Genomic DNA, 15,796 nt, shown 5'->3' with positions numbered 1-15,796 from the left:
AAGACAAATCTCTCAAACAATCAACATAAATGGTTGGCGAAGGTGGCTAGCAAATCCCTATACAAAGAAAAAAAAAAGATCTTAAAAAATATGTCAAAAATCCTCGTGACTGTGGGTAGACCCGGCCTGTATAGGCTGGGTGCGACCCGTAAAATTTTCGGGGTCATTTTGACCCAGACCCGTACGGCCCGGGTCAAACCCAACCCGGCCCGGCCCGCCGGTTTGCCAAGTCTAACCTTATCTACATTAGGGCCCGATAAATAAACGGTGTGGATCACCCAAACAATTGGGGGCCACTGTTTTTTGAGGCTGCACGTACATTTACAACCTTCCACCATATAAATTACCGTAGGCCCCCACATTGTTTTCATTAATCGTGACCGTTGATAATCCTAGATTTCCTACTGATTGCCCACAATATCAATGGTCACGGTTATCAGAGCAAGATGAGATGGTTTTGCAAGTCGATCTTGTTAAAAGGAAAGGGTGGTACCCAATAGACTACCAAATCAGGTAGCCCGCCCAATCTCGATTGAATATGAATTTTTGGCCAATGTTATTTTGGCATTTAATAGGGGAGAACAAGCATGTAAATAGATACCTTTGGGAACGATATTGATGATCATTTTTTGGGTCTGACATAGGGACATGTATGTAGAACATCATGAGATGACAAACACGGTCTTGGTCCATCTTGAATGGACATCCTGTAGGCTGTAGAGGACTACAAAAGTTAATGATTTAGCTTTTCCTTATAAACCCCTAAACCATAAACCCTAAACTTAGGTTATGCGACCAATAGGGATATGACTACAATCACGGTGGAACCAACTAAGCTCCCAAAGGTAGAGGAAAGAGCTCGAAGCGACCTGTTGTAATGTGTTCTTACCAAAGGAATGCTAAACTGAAGGGCAGCCTTGCAAAACCCTACTGTAACAGCTCCCCATGGGATCCACGTCATTAAAGAGCTTTTATAATAGCACTTACAAATGTAAAATTAATCCAATTGGGGCCACCGCCCTAGGACACCGTTCAGTTTAGCATTTCTCTTCTTAATATATTCCTTTAGTTATTCATATAAATTTTTTCTAAAACTATGCAATACTTACGATCTTATTTGTATGTGCATAGATGATGCAAAATTTGATGATGAGCTCTACACTATCTAAAGTGAACGATTGAGGTCACACCCAAATTAATTTTATCCTGATGACGAAAAACTTAACTTCTGAGGGCCCATGACATAATCTAAATGTTTAGGCCAAATTCTTACTCAATTAAAGGCACAAGGGGTAATATTGGTAGCGGGACCATGGTTTTAAATTTGGACCGAAATCGGGAATACCTAAAATGGTACTTTATTTCGGCCGAAATTTCGACCTTTTTTTCCAAAATTTCGTCCGATATTTCAAAATTTCAACCCAAAAATTTTGATTTTTTTTAATTATATAAAGTTTTCCCCAAAATTTCGGGCAAAATTTAGTATTAAATATAATATTATTTTTAATTGGTGAATCGGATTTCGGCCAAAATTTCGGATTCGGTGGGGACTGAAATGCATTCTAAAACCCAAATTTGAAACCATGGTGGGACCCCTAGAATAGGATATCACAATTAATCCATAACATCTAGAACAAATGATCATGACCATGAGGATATGGGTCCATGACATTACTTGTTGTTTCTTGTAAAAGCTTCATTAATAATGAAGAGTTATGTGGTGTTAGGAAAAAATAAACATTTACTCATAAAAAAAAAGAAAAAATAAACATTGTGTAGATGCTAAGAAACAAGGAGAGGCAAACTTATGAAAAAATCATTCATTCATTGACAGAATAGAAACAGTTACTCTCAAAGGAAGACAAATAAAATCAAAAGCAAATGCAATAACAAGAGAGCTCCCTCCTCCTATCTACTAAAAGCCTCTCAATGTCAACTCTCTCCCATACTCAATTTCTATAGCCTCTAAAAACATCTCACACAAACATGGATAGTAGAATACATCTTTCCTCTCCAAACCCAAAAAAGAAAAACACCAAAAAAACAAAATAGAATTACCCAACTGATCAACCTCAAGCTTTCTTATTAGCCTTGAGTTGCTTAAGAGTTTCCCAGGTGAAATCTGGATCCTCCCGGCCAAAATGCCCATATGCCGCCGTCTTCTGAAACCTGAACTTCCCCCCTCTCTTAAGATCAAGGTTAATCGAGATCATCCCTGGCCGAAAATCAAAATTCTCTTTGATCAAATTAAGTATTTCCTTATCCGGAATCTTACCTGTTTTGTATGTATCAACAAAAACTGACAAAGGCTCTGGTACTCCGATCGCATAAGAGACCTGAACAAGGCAACGTCTCGCGAGCCCCGACCCCACCACGCTCTTCGCGGCCTGCCTTACAATGTAGGCCCCACTCCGGTCCACCTTAGTGGGGTCCTTGCCAGAAAATGCACCTCCGCCGTGGGCCCCCCAACCGCCATAAGTGTCAATGATTATTTTTCGGCCAGTGAGCCCCGCATCACCGTGGGGCCCACCGATGACGAATCGGCCTGATGGATTGAGATGGAAGATGGTTTGATCATCGAGATATTGAGACGGGAGCACCGGTTTGATCACGTGTTCTTTCAAGTCTTTCGCAATCTGATCGTTATTAACAGTTTCATCATGTTGGGTGGAGATGAGAATGGTGTGGACCCTAAGTGGGACCATAGCCCCTCCGTCATTACGATACTCGACCGTTACTTGGGTCTTTCCGTCTGGCCTTAGCCACGGGCATGTCCCGTTCTTTCGGACTTCGGTGAGCTTAGCACCGAGCTTTGTGGCAAGGACGTGAGTGAGTGGCATCAACTCTGGGGTCTCATCGGTGGCATACCTATTGGAAAAAACATGCATTGGAATTCAAACCTACTCACACACCACACAAGGTTTTGGGTTCAATTCTCAAGGCACTACAAAAGCCGAGATTTAAAAGGCAAAAGGGAGATTCTTTATTTTAAATCTTCCCTCTCCAAATTTTGACTTTAAATTCTAAATTTTGGTTCAAAATTCTAACAATACCCGAACATGTGGCCTTGATCACCAGCACCAATTTCCTCGGGTTTCTTTGTCAGGTGGCCATGGACACCTTGAGCAATGTCGGGGCTCTGTTGTTCAATGTTGACGAGGACCTTGCACTTATCGGCGTCGAGGCCGACATCAGCCGAGACAAAACCAATCCCTCTACATGTGTCACGGACAATTTTTTCGTAATTCACTTTGGCCTTGGTGGTGATCTCGCCGAAGACCATGATCATGTTAGTCTTTGTGCATGTCTCGCAGGCAACTTTGCTTTCGGGGTCTTGTTCTAGGCAGGCATCGAGGATGGCATCGGAGACTTGGTCACATATCTTGTCGGGATGGCCCTCATTGACGGATTCCGAGGTGAAGAGGAAGGTATCCATATCTGAATTGCCATTGGAATTGACATGAGAGCAAGAGCAAAATTAACAATTTGAAAGAAAAAATTTCAACAAAATTTTCCAATTTTTTGGCCATGTTTGGTAACCTTGATTTTTTTTCCCTAGGAATGTTAGGTCACCAAGTGGTGAGAGGGGGGCAGGGAGAGTGGGTGGAGAGAGAATTGAGAGGGCATGAATGAGGAAATGGCACCAAGTGGCTTAAAAATAACGAAAGAAAAAACTCCATTTTCTAATTTTTCTTTCCTTATTTTTCAGCCGGTTCCTCACTCATGCCCTCCGTATTCTCTCCCTATCCCACCTTCCTTGCCCCTTTCCCACATCCATTTTATGTAAAAAAAAAAAAAAATTCATGCCCGCCAACCATGGCCTTTTAATCTTCAATTGATTCTTCATTTCACAACAAACATACATAAATGATAGTAAGAAGATCTGAAAATGGCTTTGGGTAAATTGTCAAAGTTACATTCAAGTTTTTAAATTTTGGTTTCAGTTCCGGTCATCAGCGAAACAGAAACATTTCGATTTTGTTACGAAAATTTGGTTGAAAACTTGTAAAATCACATAAACATTTCAGTACAAAATTATGGACGAAATCCAAGTTAGATTCTTCAACAACAGTTTGTCGTTTTATTTATTTTTTTTATTGTTTTTTTAGAAATATCTTAAAAGAATCTTGTTGTTCTTCTCTTTTCTAGGCGTGAAGTTGATTTTGGTTAGGGTTTCTGTTGAAATTTGCTTTATTTTATCGGAAAAGCTACATATTTCGCATATTTCAACCAAACCATTAACGAAATCCCGACATTTAAAACCATGGTTACATGCAGTTAGGTGTTATTGATCTTGAAATTGAAAAGAAATTGACACTGTGAGCTACTTTGGGTATATAATCTAATTGGGCTTGGGTGCAATTTGTCTCTAAGCTTGCAATCTGAAAGAGTTTAGATCAAATCTAACACACAAATTTGCAACCACAGTCCATTTTTAGATTGCAACACCTAGAATAATCTTAACAAAATAAACCACATTTAAAAAACCAGGGCTCCAAGAGAACTCAGCCAAACTGAAAAAAAAGAAGAGTCAACTCGGACAAGTCACAACGATTGAAGCAGTAAAATCTTCATTAAACTCGACAATCGTTTTTTATTGACTTGTTAGAGCAAAAATGGGACTCGTATAAGAACTTGGCTAAGAAATAACCGAGTCAACTCGGTCAAGTTGGTGATTTTGGAATGATTTTGTGAGTTGGCTCGGCTTATATTAGTCAATCGGAAATATCAGTGGGTCTTTGAGATTACGGGTGCAATGTGGGTCAGATCGGATTGAGCTTTTGCTAAAAAATGAATTGGAATCTACCCGAACATGACCCATTATATGGTAAAATCAGAATTTAATTTTAATATCAATCTTATGAAATATGATCCGTCGGATCTTATTTGTACATTTTGGATTATCAATCATCGTATTTAACTCCTATAGATGGTAAAATTAATTACACCTAAACATATAATCTTTGGATAATCAACCAAACTAAATGGATCTCACAAGTCACAATTAAAGCAAGACAACACATCCATCAATCAATCTCAAACCTTCAAATCAGCAGCCATTCAAATCGATGGTTAAAAAACAAGATCTTCAAATGGGTCCACAATTCATGTTAAAAAACACAAGGTTATGATAATCTCAACTCTACATATGATGGAACAGATCCCATATAAAAGAAGAAAAAACAAGTAGATATGAGAAAAGACACACACATACGTACCTTATTGGTTGAAGAAGAAAACAAGAGATTTGGGCGGTTGGTATCAAAAGAAGGGGGAAGAAGATAATATTATGAGGCAAGAGGAAAGGAGAATGGGGGGTTGAGGTTTTTTATAGGCTCCGAGAAAAGGCTGTATTTTGAAAGAAGAAGGGATCTCATTTTGACTTTGTCTCTGTCCGATTGCAACGCCTTTGCCCCCTCCATCGCCTCCCATTTGCAATCTCAATAAGACTTTTGGACCGTTGATCTTAAGTTTTGATGGGCCATATCCTAAAACTTACACCTAATTAGACAATCACAGCTCTTCGATTTGAGGACTTGTAAATGGACGGTTCTCAGATCTTGTACACGTATGTCATGTGTGTAATTATTATGTTGAAAATGCTAAGGGACTATCACTGTTTGTTTCCTTTGTAGCAATCATTTTTTGGGCCCACTATGTGCTAAGAGCATGTTCTTCAATGCTTCTTCTAGGTGTCAATGGACACGGACAGTCACCCTTTTCTCTACTATAACCATTGACCCTAAGTCTCTAACTCACTAGGCTGCAACAACTGTGGCTCGCACTCTCCCTTGCCCTCTTCTAAGAATTTTAACTAAGTACAATATCAGTAGGACCTACTAGGACACTCCGATAGACGGTCTGATTTGAAATGGATTATGACCAAGACAAAGGAAGTACGATCCAAAGAAGACTCTAAATCCGATCCGAGCAATAAGGGATTTGAATGGATCATGAATTCATGACTAAGACATAGGTGGATCCGTTGACACCTATGTAGACACCTCATTTTGTATGGACAACGACCGATCGAAGCCTAGCACTGTGATAATGAGTCTGAGCTCACCGAACCAAAAGCACAACTCAATCTCTGAACACACTTGAAACTAGCCTTCCTAGAACCCCAACAATACTTTCAAAACCCTCAAACTACCAAGGGCAACCCCAAGTGTGTCCATGTGGATGGGTACCCGGGCAACTGGATTCAATGCCCTGACTAGGGCTGTAAATGGATATTCGAAAATTCAATTACCGTCCGCATCCGAATCCGTTTAAAGCGAATATTATCCGGATCCGTTTCAAGCGGATATTATCCGAATCCGTTTATGAGATATCCGGCTCTTAGCGGATGTGAATCTGGTAAATGGTATATCCGATCCGTTTAACATCCGAATCCGAGAAGTAAATTCTTTTTATTTATTATTAATAATATCATTAATATTTTTTTTTTTGTAATGACACACTATCTTTTGTTTCTAAAAGAAAAGTAAATTTTCTTTTTCGAAAAAAACAAAAACAAAAAGCGTTTTGGGTAGTAAATGAAGTAATCTCTCATTTTAAGGGCATTCTTGGAGTTTGACATGGCTTCTTTATGAAGCAACAAATGTGAGCTGTAGGATAAAAAAGACAAATGAATGATGGTGATTAAAAGAAGATGTCATAGTTTCTAGAGAATTCTAGAGCAAAAATGCCATTTCAAAAGGCACACCCCACATGACTCGGTATGCCTTCAGAAGGCACACCCCACATTGCCGAAGTTGAAGTTGTGTCTCCTTTCATGAAAACCGTGATGCGGTAGGGAAGCCATCTCTCTCTCTCTCTCTCTCTCTCTCTCTCTCTCTCACACACACACACACACACAAACGCACACACGCAGACACATTTGGGACCCCGCCTTCCCGAAAAAACACCCAATCCCGACCTTTGGAGACTCAACGTAGGGACCATCGGACGGACGGTCCTGATCAATCAAAGGGGACCCACTATGCAAAGGGGCACGCCTAGTTATATATCAATGATGTCATGTTCTATTGACGCATTCCTCTTGCATCACAGTACATAGTTCTTATCCATCAATGTGCTCCTAGAAAACATGGAGAATTTTAATCTGAAAATTTATTTTTTTATTTAGAAAAAATGATTTTAAACAAGCAACCCCAATATCTCCGATATTAAAGAAATTCATTTTCAATACTTCTGATTCCATGGAAAATGAGTTTACCAAACTACAAAAAAACACATTTTCAAGAAAATTGTTTTCCATAAACAGAAATGACTCCGGAAGATATTGTGACCTTTTGCCAGTAACAGTGAAGAAGAAGCCCATAATTTTCAGTCTAATCTTGGATAGTTTAAGATGGAATATGGGCTTACAATAAACTGTGGAAAACTCTGGCTGCGAAGGTCAATGCCTTAGTATAGATTAAAGGATCTTGCAGTACTTTGGGGGCTTGTCATTACCAATGTATTTTTGTTTTTGTGTGTGTGTGTGAAAGGACGCTCCATGGCGTAAAATTATTGGGGATAAATATGAGAAGGGTTACAGTGGGGTTCTAAGTTAAGAAAGGAAAAATATTTGTAAAATTTCTTACTTTTTTAAGACATGAAAAAGGATAATTTGAACCAACCCTATTCAATTTTAATTAGAGAGACCTTCAATTTATGAAGATATCCCTCTAAATTAATAATAATCATATTATTTTCCTGTAAATTGAGGGAAGAAAAATCTTCATGAGAATTTTCTTTTTGTGAGAAATGTTTTTCTTGCAATCCAAACAGGGCATATGGGTAGAGGCTTGGGTGTATTGTGGTCTAAATGTTAATCTTGTTTTGAGATGATACCTTATTAAGGGCGCAAATTACTTCCATGTCATGTTGCTTCATAATCTATTTTAACTAAAATTTTTGACTCATGCAAAACTTGAAAAAAATGTGATAAAATTACATATCAATATATGTGTATCCTTAGAATGATGAATTGAATTAGAAATAACTGTGATATTGATGCTCTGAAGTATGTGTACTCTGCCATGTAACTCAACATCAAACAAATCTGAGGTTTTTAAGCAGTTCTATCACCCAAAACTGGGTCGCCTGTTATACCTGTTGATCTAATACAGTGATGAAGAAAGAATTTACTTTGTTCTTGTCAATACGCTGAAAAGATAAGAAAAATTCAAAGTAATCCTTGTTATTTTCAGTATGGGAAAAATCATATTTATTACCTTGTAAATGCTAAAACATTTCTCTCATAACAAAATAACTGCAACAAATCAAAAATTTCAAGAGTGATAAAACAAGAAAAGACTATTAGAGTAATGGGTTTCAAACCAAAACCACTGCGGCTTCTGTATTTTCTGTTACATATGCAGAATTTGTGTAAATTATTTGAATCAGCAATTGCTGGTATGGCTAACAGGTCAGAAGCTGAGACCAAGTTGGAGGCCAAGTGTGGCGTGAAAAAGAAATAAGGCCATGATGCTGCTACCCAAGAGCCCATGCACGTTCCTTAGTCCTGGATTTCCCTGCAACAAGATAGATAATAAGAGAGATTAATTCTCCCTCAACCAGGTCTGCAAATTTTCGAATCAAAATCAGTGAATGAATTCAGGCCACGTTTGGATACCAGCAAGATTTAGATTTAGTTGATATTTTGAGCTAGATCAGATCCTTAGAATTTCCAAATCAGTTACAGCAGTGCAAAAAATTCCAATTTTCAAATCTTTTCTGCGAGACATTATTTGGAAATCAATGTTTGTGGCAACTTCCGTCACCATCGCTGCTCCTCGACATTGCTCCGGCAGCAGCGAGGCATCCCTCCCTCCCTCACTCTCTCTCTTTCTCTCTCTCTTAAAACATGATCATGAAGATGATTGATGTGTTTTGTATCCAAAACTCAAATCCAAATCAAAATACAAATGCATGAGGTATCCAAACGGGCCCTCATAAAAAATAAAGAATGAATCAATATGTTTCTGATTTCCCCCTTCCATTCCAATGAACCAAAGTCCTCCACCAAAAGACACTTTTTCAAGAGGAGCAAATATTCATTAGTTATATAAGATTTCTGTATTGAGAAATAAGCCATGGTAATAGCCACATTGAATCATGAATGTGAGACATTTTTGTCAGTGATCCAATCAAGTTTTGCTGGCTCTCCGGCATGGGGATGATCACCAAGTAGGTTACGGTCCCCACACTTGTATGCCATAGTATTAAGATCAAATATAGGTTGAGGAAACGTCTCACACAGTTATATTTTTGCACCTTTTGGTCTCCTCAACAGGTAAAAATAACAAAAATCCGATTGTGTTTACTTTTGTAAGTAATTATGGAAATAAAATATCAGGCAGGTTGTGGAAATGTTTCAAACCATTTTATATTTGCATCTTTTGGTTTCCTCAACGGGTAAAACACATAAAAATCTGACTGCACTTTCTTTTCTTAGTTTCTCATGGAAATCAATTTCTAGCAACTAAGAAGACATGGAACTTATTTTCGCTACACCAAAAAATTATATAACCAAATCCTATTTGTCTATTCACATACTAACAAATGGAGAAATGTTTCGATGAAATTGGGTGGATTTTGACTTTGAATTCTCAACAGATAAATAGTTTAAATTAAAATGACAAGCCATGTTTTCCATTTTTAAAAAAAAAGTCATTCGTGATGGGGCATCTCTGTTAAAATTTAAAATTTAGCATCATGAAAGAATGGGTTTAATCAAATTTACCAAAGCACGAGCTCTTACCTCAAACAGGGAAGGTAATATGGTCTGAATTGTCAAGAGAGCAAGGCCAATAAAAGCTGTTACAGCATGAGGACTGCACAAACAAATATGTCAGCGTAAAAGAAAATCAAATTCCAAACAAATGATAGCAAAATACAGATAAACACAACTTCAATTCTTCTTATAAGAATTTCACCAATATGATCTTTGATCAAAGAATGGAAAAGAAAGTGCAGTACACATAGTCCAAAATAGAGAAAATATCTTTTGATTTCTCTTGGTGAATATACCCTATTTAACTCTCAGAGTACCTCTCCAGGATGGGTTTATCAGAAGTTAGTAGAGATGTAATTCCACCAGTCGCCCCAAGAGCAAAGAAGAAAAACATGCCACCTAGGAGCTTTGGGTGCAAGTCTTTGGCCTTGGCCTTCTCTTCCTGCCATGATGAAAGAAACAAGTTTCAACAGGTATATGCCCAGTACGATTAAAAAAGATCAAAGTTCTATTTTTTTTAATGCTAAAGGCATTTCTAATTCACACATGTGAGGGACAAAGAGGGGCAGATGAAAATGAACCAGACAATAGAATGACATTGTTTTTTTTTCTTTTTGAATGATGAGTGACATTGTTTTGTAGTTGCTATATCAGGGAAAAAGCGTTTATTAATTGATTCATTACAAATCATGAAGACTAATATTTTAATATGAATTTGAGTATGGCTTACCACATCATCAGAGAACCGAATTCTGAAACCTAAATATGATCCAAAGCCGCCCATTGCAAAGAGAACAACAGCCTGTGAAATTGCAAGATAAGGGAAATGCTTAATTTCACACTTGATCATAAGAAAACCATTAGTCTTGGAAATCTGGAATAGCTTATAGGTATTATTCAAGTATATCCACTAATTATTACAAGAAGGAAAAATTACAAAATGTTTTACCACCAGATGAAAGTTAGGCTGTTGGGACTATCCCAGTATTAATTTTAAAGAAAGAGCCCTTAATCATTCAATGATGGTTGTACAATACCCCAAAGAAAGATCCCTTCACTGTCCCTCTCTAAACACAAATAAGAGTGTCATTATTAAAACAAGAGAGGGAGGATATTGTTTATATATATATATATAGAGAGAAAACATTTCCTACACACTTGTGTAGGTAAGTTACCTACACACTAGCTTAAAATACAGTGGGGGCCCACATTGTTTGGGTGATCCAAACCATTCATTTGAATGGTCCTCACAGAGATAGGGTGTCCACAAAAAATCAGATCCATAGGATCATCCCAACCCTACGATTTGTGGAGGTAAAATGGACGTGTATAAACCTTCACAAATTAGTCCATTTTTTGCCTCCATAGTTTGAATGGTTGGGATGATCCTATGGATCTGATTTTTTGTGGACACCCTATCTATGTGAGGACCATTCAAATGAATGGTTTGGATCACCCAAACAATGTGGGCCCCCACTGTATTTTAAGCTAGTGTGTAGGAAATGTTTTCTCATATATATATATATATATATATATATATATATATATTATATATGAGAGAACATTTCCTACACACTTGTGTAGGTAAGTTACCTACACACTACCTTAAAATACAGTGGGGGCCCACATTGTTTGGGTGATCCAAACCATTCATTTGAATGATCCTCACATAGATAGGGTGTCCACAAAAAATCAGATCCATAGGATCATCCTAACCATTCAAACTATGGAGGCAAAAAATGGACTAATTTGTGAAGGTTTATACACGTCCCTCGTAGGGTTGGGATGATCCTATGGATATGATTTTTTGTGGACACCCTATCTATGTGAGGACCATTCAAATGAATTGTTTGGATCACCCAAACATTGTGGGCCCCCACTGTATTTTAAGGTAGTGTGTAGGTAACTTACCTACACAAGTGTGTAGGAAATGTTCTCTCATTATATATATATATATATATATATATATATATATATTTATATATAATTTAGGGTTATCTTTCATCTGGTAAGAATTGAGATACATAACAGAACACCTGGATGAAAACTCATTTCAAAATTCAAACAAATAGAAAACAAAAGGATTTGACAAATAAAGAGAAAAGGACTGGCATTTACCATATTCCCAGGATGACCCCAATGTACAAGCCAATCAGGAAGATTCCATGACTTGACAAGCTCAACAAAAGGCCCAAATGATGACCTCAATGCTTCAGCTATTGCACAATGTGTTCAGCAAATAGTCGAAAGTTAGTAGCATGATAAGTAATTAAAAAAAATTCAGAGTAAAAAGTACTTTATAAGAATAGTTGGATCTTGTAAAGAATAATGGCATTTGGGTTATAATCTTGGAAAGCAACTATCCAATGTACATCATATAATCAAATTAAATGGTTTCTATCAATTATCAATACAGAAATCCCAAATTGCAATCTAACAATGATCAGCAGAAGGGGCCATAATTGCTATCTGATTGATAGTTGATTGGTTGACATCCACATAAGTCACCACTACACTATTTAATTAGGGTGACTAATCAATGGGATGGGGGATGGGGTAGATCAGCACTGACAAACCAGAAATTATCAATCACAAACTCCTCTTTTAGCTACCTTACAATCTTATCCTACAATAATCCTCTCTTTATGCTTCTCATTGCTTTTGGAGAGAACTATTACATGCTTTATGTTCACTTCCAATCATGCATCCCACACGTTTTCTCTTTCCTGTATTTAGTGCTAACTTGGTGCTTTTCGGTTTGCTTACTTTTTGTTAAAGTATAAAAGATAAATAACACCTTTCTCCAACAACTTAAGCTTTTGGAGAGGTTGGTAAGTTAACATGGTATCAGAGCTAAAGGTCTTGAGTTCAAACCTCCCGATAGCAAAAATCCACATGCGATGGTCGGCCCAAAGTGGGACCACATGTGCCAAGTGGGCCACACGTGCGGGGGAGTGTTAAAGTATAAAAGATAAATAACACCTTTCTCCAACAGCTTAAGCTTTTGGAGAAGTTGGTAAGCTAACACTTTTAAAACCCTTGTTCCTCATTTCCCATTTCCCTCGTTCACTACCCGCTCTGCTATCTTTATTTTCTTGGCATTATGATATTCCATTTTCTTCGAAATTCTAAGTAACTGAAGAAAGATAAGAAAAGGGAATAAGGGTTTCTGATCTACTAATAACAACAAATTTTAGGGTTTCAATGTTGGTTGGCTATCAGTGTTGCAACGTGCATTTTTTATTTCAGTTTCAAAATACAAATTTAATTGCTGAAATGCAATGCTGATACTTCTTTCTAAAATTTAAGCAGAATTTTTTTCTCTTGCTTTGAATTTAAGAAGGTTTCTGATTTACTAATAACACAATTTTTAGGGTTTCAATGTTGGTTGGCTATCAGTGTTTTAAGTTTCAAAATACGAATTTCATTGTCGCAATGCAATGCTGACACTCTATCTAAATTCTAAAATTTATACGCGTATAATTTTTTTCTTGCTTTGAATCAGTTGAGAAAGGAAATTAAGATAGGGTTTCTGATTTTCTTACAAAAGAAGAGTTTAGGGTTTGAATGTTCATCTCCAAATCATACTTTATCTAAAATTTATGAGCAGAAATAAATGTGCTGGTTTTGTTACCTCCAGGAAGTGCGAGAAGAGGCAAAGGAGAGAGCGAGAACAAGATGGTCTCTTTCTTCTTATTTTCTTCCTTTATCATTCTCTGTAAACCATTTTCTTGTTCGGATTCAGAAACCTCCTTCTTGAGGTTAATAACAGAGCCTCCTTGAAGATGACCCAAAAGAGGCTTAGCTCTTATTTGATACTGTGAGGATGTAGGGAGTGAAAATGGTGTTTGTGTGAAGGAAATGGGGATAAAAGAATAGGAAGAAGGATAGAGAAGGCAAAGGGAGGTTTGTGTTGCCATTGCTACCGGATGAATGTTGTTTCTCTTTCTTCTTATTCCTCCTCAGTTAAAAAAAGGAGGGAGAAAGAGAGATGATAAGGAGAGAGGTACGGAGACTGAGATTGGATTGATGCAATATTGGAAGTCGTGGAAGAAGGAAGGCCAGAAGAGAATAGAAGAACAGGGCTCTTTCCACGTATGCTTTGCAAGATTGGTTGTTGTACCACTTTTGTTCTAACAAAATATTCTTAAGGAAATTAGAGAGACGGATCCCTTGAATTCAAACTTGTCAAAGGGTTTCATTTTGCTTTTTATGACAAGGTTTTTGACCGAAATACCCTTCCACCCTCAAAATACATGTTAAGCCATAAAAATTGGATAAAAAAGTGTTCCCTTCTTTTTCTACCAACCCTTTTCCTTCCCCAATTCCCATTAGGATCAATTACCAATGGGGGACAAAAATTAGGTGGAATTATCAACAGGACCCATGCTTTTCAGAAATGATCAACGACGGACAAAAGAGGTCTTGTCATTAAAAGCTGGACGAAAATGCCCTTTTCTTAAGCAACACATTTTGCTTTTCCACTTTTCCCTCCTCTCTTCTTTCCCTCTTTTATTTTTTTTACTTTTTCATTTTCAACTTTGTTTTTTTCTACCTTACCAGTCATCTTCTTCATCATTTAGCCAACATTGGAGGCGGGAAAACTCGAAAATTTGAAACGTGAGTTCATTCCCATCTCTCTCTCAATATCTAGGTTTTGTTTTTCATTTGTTTTAGGGTTTTGCATTTCTCCTTCTCCCTTTAAATGGAAGGTGAGGAAGACGAATCGTACGGTAGAAAGAAAAAAACATGAAAATGAACGAGTGAAAAAAAAACAGGAAGTAAAAACGTGTTCATAAGGGACTTGATAAGCCCATTCAGAATTTGGTAACCCCATTTTGATACTGGATAACCCCAACCCCAGAGACTTGAAAACCCTCTTCCAAAACTCCAGTACCCTCAGCCAATTTTCAGGGACTTGATAAGCCCATTCGGAAATTGATAACCCCATTTTGATACTTGATAACCCCAATCCTAGAGACTTGAAAACCCCCTTCCAAAACTCTAGTACCCTCGGCCAATTTTCAAGGACTTGATAAGCCCATTCAGAAATTGGTAACCCCATTTTTTATACTAGATAACCCCAATCCCAGAGACTTGAAAACCCCCTTCCAAAACTCTAGTACCCTTGGCCAATTTTTAGGGACTTGATCACCCCATTCGGAAATTGGTGACCCCATTTTTTATACTAGATAACCCCAATCCTAGAGACTTGAAAACCCTCTTCCAAAACTCCAGTACCCTCGGCCAATTTTCAAGCACTTGATAAGCCCATTCGAAAAATTGGTAACCCTACTTTTGAGAGCTACTAACCTCGTTCCAGAGAGTTGATAAACCCCTTCTGCTACAAAACCCCCTGCCTATAACAACTCTTCTAATGGCATTATAATTCTGCTCATGATAGAAATAACAAAAGAAATGAATGTTGTTTTCATTAAATGTGCTTCATGTATTACATCCCAATTTGTGTATTACAAAAAAAAATTAAGTAAATAAAAAAATGTGTAGCCATTCATTCATGTATTACATCAACTTTTTCTTATACAATCACTTGTCTTCCAAAAAAGTGAGTGAAGCCATCCATGCATTATCTCCAGAACTCACCCTAAAAAACAAATCGCTTAAACCCTAAACAAGATAAATCAGAAACAAAGGAATGAAAAATAGTGCAAAACCCTTAAAAAAAGAAAAAGAAAAAGAAAACCTAAATACAAAGAGATAGATGGTAAGAACTCAACATTCAAGTTTTCAAGATTTGCCAGCAACAATGGTGGCTGAACAAGGAGGAAGATGACTAGTAGGGTAAAAAATAAAAAAGGTGATAATGGAAAAGTAAAAGAAGAGGGAAGAAGGAGAAAACAAGGTCAAAACGTGTTGTAAATGCCAAAGGGTATTTTCGTCCAGCTTTTACTGACAAGACCTCTTTTGTCCCCCGTTGATAATTTTTGAAAAGCATGGGTCCTATTGATAATTTTGCCTAATGTTTGTCCCCCATTGGTAATTGGTCCTTCCCATTAACACCTGGAACAAAAAAAAGGAGAAAAATGTGAGTTTTATTTTTGTCCTCTT

At 37.4% G+C, this 15,796-nt stretch overlaps 2 protein-coding genes across 3 annotated transcripts; both read right to left on the bottom strand.

The window, feature by feature from the left end:
* Nucleotides 1-1,805: 1,805 nt before the first annotated feature.
* Nucleotides 1,806-5,331, bottom strand: LOC143854611 (S-adenosylmethionine synthase 1). 2 transcript variants are annotated; one of them, XM_077364654.1, is made up of 3 exons: nucleotides 5,220-5,331; nucleotides 3,054-3,438; nucleotides 1,806-2,868 (listed from the first exon to the last, which is right to left on the bottom strand). In XM_077364654.1, exons 2-3 carry the CDS (start codon nucleotides 3,434-3,436, stop codon nucleotides 2,073-2,075), a joined length of 1,179 nt encoding a protein of 392 aa, XP_077220769.1. In that variant the 5' UTR covers nucleotides 3,437-3,438; nucleotides 5,220-5,331; the 3' UTR covers nucleotides 1,806-2,072. The 2 variants fall into 2 exon arrangements, with proteins under 2 accessions (XP_077220769.1, XP_077220770.1); XM_077364655.1 differs by lacking the exon at nucleotides 5,220-5,331 and adding an exon at nucleotides 5,044-5,166.
* Nucleotides 5,332-8,303: 2,972 nt separating this feature from the next.
* Nucleotides 8,304-13,647, bottom strand: LOC143853921 (translation initiation factor). Its single transcript, XM_077363614.1, has 6 exons — nucleotides 13,362-13,647; nucleotides 11,846-11,943; nucleotides 10,458-10,529; nucleotides 10,045-10,169; nucleotides 9,755-9,827; nucleotides 8,304-8,525 (listed from the first exon to the last, which is right to left on the bottom strand). Exons 1-6 carry the CDS (start codon nucleotides 13,645-13,647, stop codon nucleotides 8,421-8,423), a joined length of 759 nt encoding a protein of 252 aa, XP_077219729.1. The 3' UTR covers nucleotides 8,304-8,420.
* Nucleotides 13,648-15,796: the final 2,149 nt, after the last annotated feature.

This window comes from Tasmannia lanceolata, unplaced genomic scaffold (assembly GCF_043159265.1).
Source record: "Tasmannia lanceolata isolate RefF3 unplaced genomic scaffold, GAP_Taslan_0.1 ptg000020l, whole genome shotgun sequence".
NCBI lineage: Eukaryota > Viridiplantae > Streptophyta > Magnoliopsida > Canellales > Winteraceae > Tasmannia > Tasmannia lanceolata.
This window is presented reverse-complemented; position numbering and strand designations above follow the sequence as displayed.

Bases quoted from the DNA above. Each gene is read 5' to 3' on its own strand.
- LOC143854611 (XM_077364654.1), bottom strand. From the start codon at position 3,436: ATGGATACCTTCCTCTTCACCTCGGAATCCGTCAATGAGGGCCATCCC. The intron at 2,869-3,053 runs GTATTGTTAGAA...TTTTTCCAATAG, and splicing joins GATCAAGGCCACATGTTCGG to GTATGCCACCGATGAGACCC.
- LOC143853921 (XM_077363614.1), bottom strand. From the start codon at position 13,647: ATGGCAACACAAACCTCCCTTTGCCTTCTCTATCCTTCTTCCTATTCT. The intron at 11,944-13,361 runs GTAACAAAACCA...ATTGTGCAATAG, and splicing joins TCTTCTCGCACTTCCTGGAG to CTGAAGCATTGAGGTCATCA. The intron at 9,828-10,044 runs GTACTCTGAGAG...TTGTTTGTGCAG, and splicing joins GATAAACCCATCCTGGAGAG to TCCTCATGCTGTAACAGCTT.